The sequence below is a fragment of the Castanea sativa genome, chromosome 5, assembly GCF_040712315.1.
Source record: "Castanea sativa cultivar Marrone di Chiusa Pesio chromosome 5, ASM4071231v1".
NCBI classification, from domain to species: Eukaryota; Viridiplantae; Streptophyta; class Magnoliopsida; order Fagales; family Fagaceae; genus Castanea; species Castanea sativa.
This window is the reverse complement of record NC_134017.1, coordinates 1230264-1236424: the sequence shown is the minus strand read 5'-3', so window position 1 is coordinate 1236424 and position 6161 is coordinate 1230264. Positions and strand designations below refer to the sequence as shown.

At 32.8% G+C, this 6161-nt stretch overlaps 1 protein-coding gene across 1 annotated transcript; it reads right to left on the bottom strand.

Moving 5' to 3' along the window:
* Window positions 1-2207: 2207 nt before the first annotated feature.
* LOC142637447 (GDSL esterase/lipase 3-like) lies at window positions 2208-5109 on the bottom strand. The gene is made up of 5 exons (XM_075811719.1): window positions 4865-5109; window positions 4618-4739; window positions 3364-3574; window positions 2677-2929; window positions 2208-2580 (listed from the first exon to the last, which is right to left on the bottom strand). Exons 2-5 carry the CDS (start codon window positions 4674-4676, stop codon window positions 2345-2347), a joined length of 759 nt encoding a protein of 252 aa, XP_075667834.1. The 5' UTR covers window positions 4677-4739; window positions 4865-5109; the 3' UTR covers window positions 2208-2344.
* Between the last annotated feature and the right edge of the window lie 1052 nt (window positions 5110-6161).

Here is a 6161-nt window from a genome sequence, read left to right as displayed (position 1 = left end):
GAGACAGATTTCAGTTGAGATTATTTGCTAAACACCCCCTTAAACTCAACTATGAATAGAGTCCCTTATCAACACACCAAGAGACACCAATAGAGAAGAACAACTCTTTCATAAACTTCTCCATTCTCTCTCCCTTTAATTATCTTCTTAAGTTCTTAATGAAGTTTTGAGCTTTTAGTTTCCAAATTAGGAACTAAACCCTTCAGCCTTTATCTCATAACTACCCTTTATAAGCCCTCATCCATCCTCCAGTAGAAAATTCCAACAGCATTGCTAAACACACTACAACACAATTACTTTCTTATACTCATTCTCCAATTCTCCATATTTAGAAAATACATCTATCTTGTTGCCCATATCTCTAAACATTTATTTCTCCATTTTTCTTACAAAACCCCATACACACTACACCATTACATATAACACACCACAACTCTTCTAAACTCCACTCTCATACTCTCTCACTTTGAAATTCTGCTGTTTTGCTGCCTATAAACACATCTCAATACTCTTCCCAACCTCTCTTATAAAAGCTCTTCTCATGGAAGACATAAACTTCTATTATTAAAGCCCTTCACCTAGAAGACACTAAGATCTCATATCAAAACCCTTCTCCTAGAAAACACAAATTTATCTTACATAAAGCCTTTCTCTTAGAAAGTACAAATACTTTATACAAAAGCCCTTCTCATGGAAGACAATACTATTCATAACTTTACAGCAACTAAAAGAGCATTATTAAGGGGAAAATTCATTTACATGCATGATAAGAGGGGCAAGCTTAACCAGTCTCTGCACACAACTAGACATACTCTTTCTCCCTCTAGTTGTACTCATTTTTCATCTTTAATCTTAAAGTTATCATAGCAAACTGCCCTTTCACCGCTAGAGTCATTCTGCTGGGATATTATCAACTCACTGATGCTACACAGCTGGAGTTGCAAATCATATAAAGATAAGTGACTTAACTTCCATATCTTTAAGTTTACATCATTGAGTACATGATTACTTCACTTTTAAATACGTATTACTTTAATTCAACTACTATTACAATTATTAATCAAGGCTCTTATATCAAACACATATTACATATTTATTCAACCATTATCATGATTCTTAGACTTTGGGTTTTACGCATTTTGTAGGCCTAAACGTACGCTGGTAGCCATTGCACTACGTGGCCCAATGTTGAATTCCAGATACAACTCCCCAAACACAACTTGAGCCTAGCAAGGTCACGCCTCCAGCGGACAACATGTGGTTGAGCACCAAAAAAGGCCCCTGAACACACATTTAATATAAGGGGTTAAATATTCCAAAAAAAAAAAAAGATCGATAATTGAGGGAGGGGGGATTTGAGCTATAGAAGTGTTAACTAATTGAGTTCCAACACTCTTGGCGGTTAAATATTGAAATTGATAATTCACCCTAATCATATTGACACTCAAATGAAAATACAAATAAAATATTTGTAAAACTCTAAAATAAAACAAAATTCAGTTTTCATTTTTCAAGTGTCAAGACATTTAACAAGGGTGATTATGGGCAAACACTGTCACAAGTATGAGTTGTCCTTGTATGTTTAATTTCTTTTATTAATCTTTTTGTTTTGTCAAATAAGACATTGATAACGGGATGAAGCAGGTGTTTTGTTCATCTTTTGGACGCAAATTTGTCAATTTTACAGATGGGACAAAGTACAAACACAACTATGCTAGTTGGGCCTATCCATCTTGCCCACTCAAAATTTGTAGAATGGGCAAAGTTTGGATTTAGAGCTTTGGATCAACTGGGTTTTAACAATTTGGACTTTGGATAGAACTTTTGTATAATGGGCCAAGTGCATCATTATCAAAGTTTTCAGTAATATATTTGCAAATTATGAGTGAAATGGGAGTATAATTTTTGGTAGGCTTTATGCTAAATATGTGATAGAAGATAAATTTTAGCTTATTTTCAAAAATAAAAACTAATATTATCAATTAAAAAAAAAAAGATTAAAAGTCTATTTGGGATCATCTTATTTTACTAAAATTAGAAATTTTTTGCTGAAAGTACTGTAAATAAAAGTAAAAGTTAGCTGAAATATTACAATGGACCCATGAATAGTATAAAAAAGTGCAATGAGACCTATGAATAGTAGACAAATAAGCTGAATAGTAAAATAAGTTAGTAAAAATAATCCAGCCAAATAGACACTAAGACAAAAAAACCAAAAAAAGAGAAGTAAAAGTGGAAAACATTTTGCCAACAGACACATTTGAAACACTAGAGATGATTTTATCCAGGGTACTAAACCAAATCACCAATCCTACATAATACAGTCCCAAATGTCACAGCTCTACTAGATGTCAAATAGCTTCTTTAGATTGTAAGGCCCTGTAATTTTCGGATGTCCATTCCAAAATAAGTCGGCGAATTGTCTGTTGGCACTTTCAGTTGGATGTGCAGCATCAAACCACACATATTCATTAGTTTTGCTGCACAACTCATACTTCACTGTCCCATTTTTCCCTCCACATGTGAACTCCCCATTGTATGGTCCACTGCCACAGCATGCACTCTTCCCAACCTTGAAACCTACTCCAATATAATTATTGAGAAAACAAAGAAGGATTAGTTATGGTATATACAAGCAAAGATATTGGTAAAATTTTGATGGAATAGGAAGATTACCAAATTTTGTACTGTAAAGTGTTCTTGCAGCTAGGGTGGTGTAGTAATCATATAGTGCATATTTGAATCCTGGTAGCTCTCTTTGTATCTTCTTGAGGACTTTGGGTAGGCCTATGTTGTGCATTTTTGCCATTACTGTAGGCTCATGGGCAAAATCACTGGTAATCCCCAATGAGGCTTTGGTGGAAGGCATGCATCCTATAGGCCCCACGTTTTGGAACCCAAATTTCCTACCTCCCATCTTATATACTTTCTGAAAAAATAATAGCAAGAAACTTTTATTTGTATGTATGTAATTTATTATTTCATAATAAAAGATAAAATTAGGAAAATTACACTTTTCCACAGTTCACCCCATTTACAATGTATTTTAGATTATCAATTGCACGATTGATACCTCAATTTTAGAGGTTTGTATCAATGTATCCGTCTTTGAAATTGGAGGTTAAGTCATAAATGAGATGGAAATTACTCTAAATATTTGGAAAAAAACCATAATTTCCGTATCATTTAATACCTGATATAAACAACAAAGTTACATTGATACAATTCTCATGAATTGGGGTGTCAATTCAATTGTACAAATTGATGATTTAGGGGACACTGAAATTGAACAGCGTTTAAGGCGAAAAAAGAGGTGTTATTGATCCATAAAATTATGTTAGGCATAGGAGAACTTAAGCCTACCTTGATCACAGTGGTGAAATTGCCAAGCACCATTGTCATGTATTCCATCTTGTCAGAAGAAGTTATTACATTGGATTGGTTCACAGATGATATGAAGGCCATGTAATCGTTGCCGCCAATGCTAAATAAGTAAACAGATTTTGATAGTAACTTCTTGGCTTCTGCATCACCTAGCTTCTGCTTTAACTTCTTCTCTACCTCCTCAAAATAGCTTAGTTGCAATTCAAGGTTTATCAGAATGAAAATGCTATTGAGTAGGTAGAATGAATATACTAGTTATCCTAAATGGTAAATTTCAAAAATCAACATTGTTATTGTTGAACCCATAAAAAAATTCAACATTAATGTTTAAGATCTTATTATCAAAGTTAGTATTAATAACATTGTTAATGTTGAGAATGCCCTGCTTTGCTCTAGAGGCATGGGCCTACTTCATTCAACAAGCAAGGCAGCTCTGCCTAGATAAATGCTGTCTAGAATATGTCGACAAGTTAATATATAGTTCTTTGCCATTTCAAATTTCACTTCATTTCCTTATTAAGTGCATTTGGCTCTAAATTAAAAAGAAAGCTTATTTTACTATTCAGCTTATTTTTGCAACTATTTTGAGCCGTACTGTATTTTTGGTACTATTTATAGGTTCTACTATATTATTTTAACTAATTTTTACCTTTATCTACAATATTTTCACAAAAAATTCTCTGTTTTAGCAACATAAGCAAATTCCAAACAGATTCTAAGTGTGTGTTTGGTAAAAATTATTTTTGCTAACTTATTTTACTATTCAGCTTATTTTTGTTACTATTCATGGGCCCTACTGCATTTTTTAATACTATTCATGAGTTTTACTGTACTATTTCAGCTAACTTTTATTTTTATCTATAGTATTTTCAGCAAAAAAATTTTAGTTTTAGCAAAATAAGCGGATCCCAAATAGACGTGTGTTTGGCTCCAACTTAAAAAGCCAGCTTATTTTACTATTCAGCTTATTTTTGTTGCTATTAATGAGCCCTGCATTTTTTGGTATTATTCATAGGTTCCATTGTACTATTTCAATTAATTTTTACCTTTATTTATAGTACTTTTAGCAAAAAAGTTTTAGTTTCAGCAAAATAAGCGGATCCCAAATAGGTCATAATGATAACAATGGTTATAAAATAACTTTAACATTATTACTATCAATAACTAATTTTGGCCAAATTTTCAAACCCTTAATGCAATTGGTAGATATCTATATTGCAGAAGATCACATACCGTTCCTGGACGAGTCCCAGGAAGAACACCAGCCCCAGCAGATGCAAAGTTAACCCCATCAGTATAGTTTTCAAAGCTTGGCTGCAGATATGGTTTGATCAACGGCAAGTTTGCATACTCAGCTGCGTACAGAACCAAAAAAAAAAAAAGAAAAAAAAAACCCGTAAGTCACAGTTAAGTGGCCACTCACATTAATCAAACTCTAATTAAGTAATTATATTAGAAACCACATTGACCAGTGGGGTACCTGAAGAAGCTTTTACCATATGGCCAGAAGTTTGATTTGGGGGCATCGATGTAGTTATTGTTCCCTGCGTCAAAGAGAGAGTCTCCAAATATGAACAATGCAGCATGGTTTTCTGGCAACTTAGCAAGGCAAGTGTATGGAATAATGAGAAGGGTGGCACAGAAAAAGGCCAGTATACAAAAGCGTATGCTTAGACTTGCCATGTCAAATGTTGGTTTATGACTTTATGGTTTTAATTTCACAAGTTATTGTGCACAGTAGAATGAGAGTATCATATGGGTATGGTTTTTATTTATAAGCTACTAAAGATAGTGGGGAGTTTTTTTTTGGGTTGGCCAATGTGTGGTGTGGGCGCATTGTGAACTGCGGAGGACCACACAAACTGCATTCTCTGGATTTGCTCAAACCGGCCTGGAAAATCACAGCAATTTGGCTCTGAAGTTGAGATTAATAAAATATCTGAAGACATGTGGTTAGATAGAGGTTAATCAGGTTTAGTACTTGCAAGACAGGGGTGTAGCCAGGATTTTTCACTTGGGAGCTGAATTATATATTTATATGCTAGACGTAACTCATAATTAATACAATAATTATATGTTCTATATAAAATAGTCAAATTTAACATTTTATAATATTTTAAAACTCAAATAAGATTAAAAAAAAATTGTTCAATTTGCTATAAACATATAAAAGAATTTTTTTAAAAGCCTTAGCATCTCCTATTAGAATTGTGCTTGATAATGACCATTCATAAAATAAATTCCATTCATTATTATTTTCATAGTGAAACTCTTAACAATTTTTTCCTTTTTCAAATTGGGAGGGGGTTAAGACTTGAGAATGTTTCTTCTCTCTAGCGTAACCTAAATTCTGTTGTAGAAACATATCAATGTTGGTACAACTTATAAGGCACATGGATTCAAAAGGAAAACAAAAAATCAACTAAAAATATATAAAAATGAGATGATGATAATGAGAGAAAAACATACGAGGAAAAAAATTGGAAATATGAGAAAAGGATCAAATTTTGTGAAAAAATGATGATGATGGGACTAGAATAAATGAATTTGAATGCTAAGAATGAAAAGAAAAACACACCAATTCGAACAACGCGCATTGCATTTAAAAATTGAGAACAATAGGAATAATGTCCTTTTTCTTTTTTAGAAAAAATAAAAAGAAAGACACCTAGAGATTACTGATTTATAAGATTTTGGTAAAAGTCTAGTGTATTGTTTGAATGGAGTCCACTTGAGAAACTAACTAAATATTAGAATTGTAAATGATTAAATGCAAT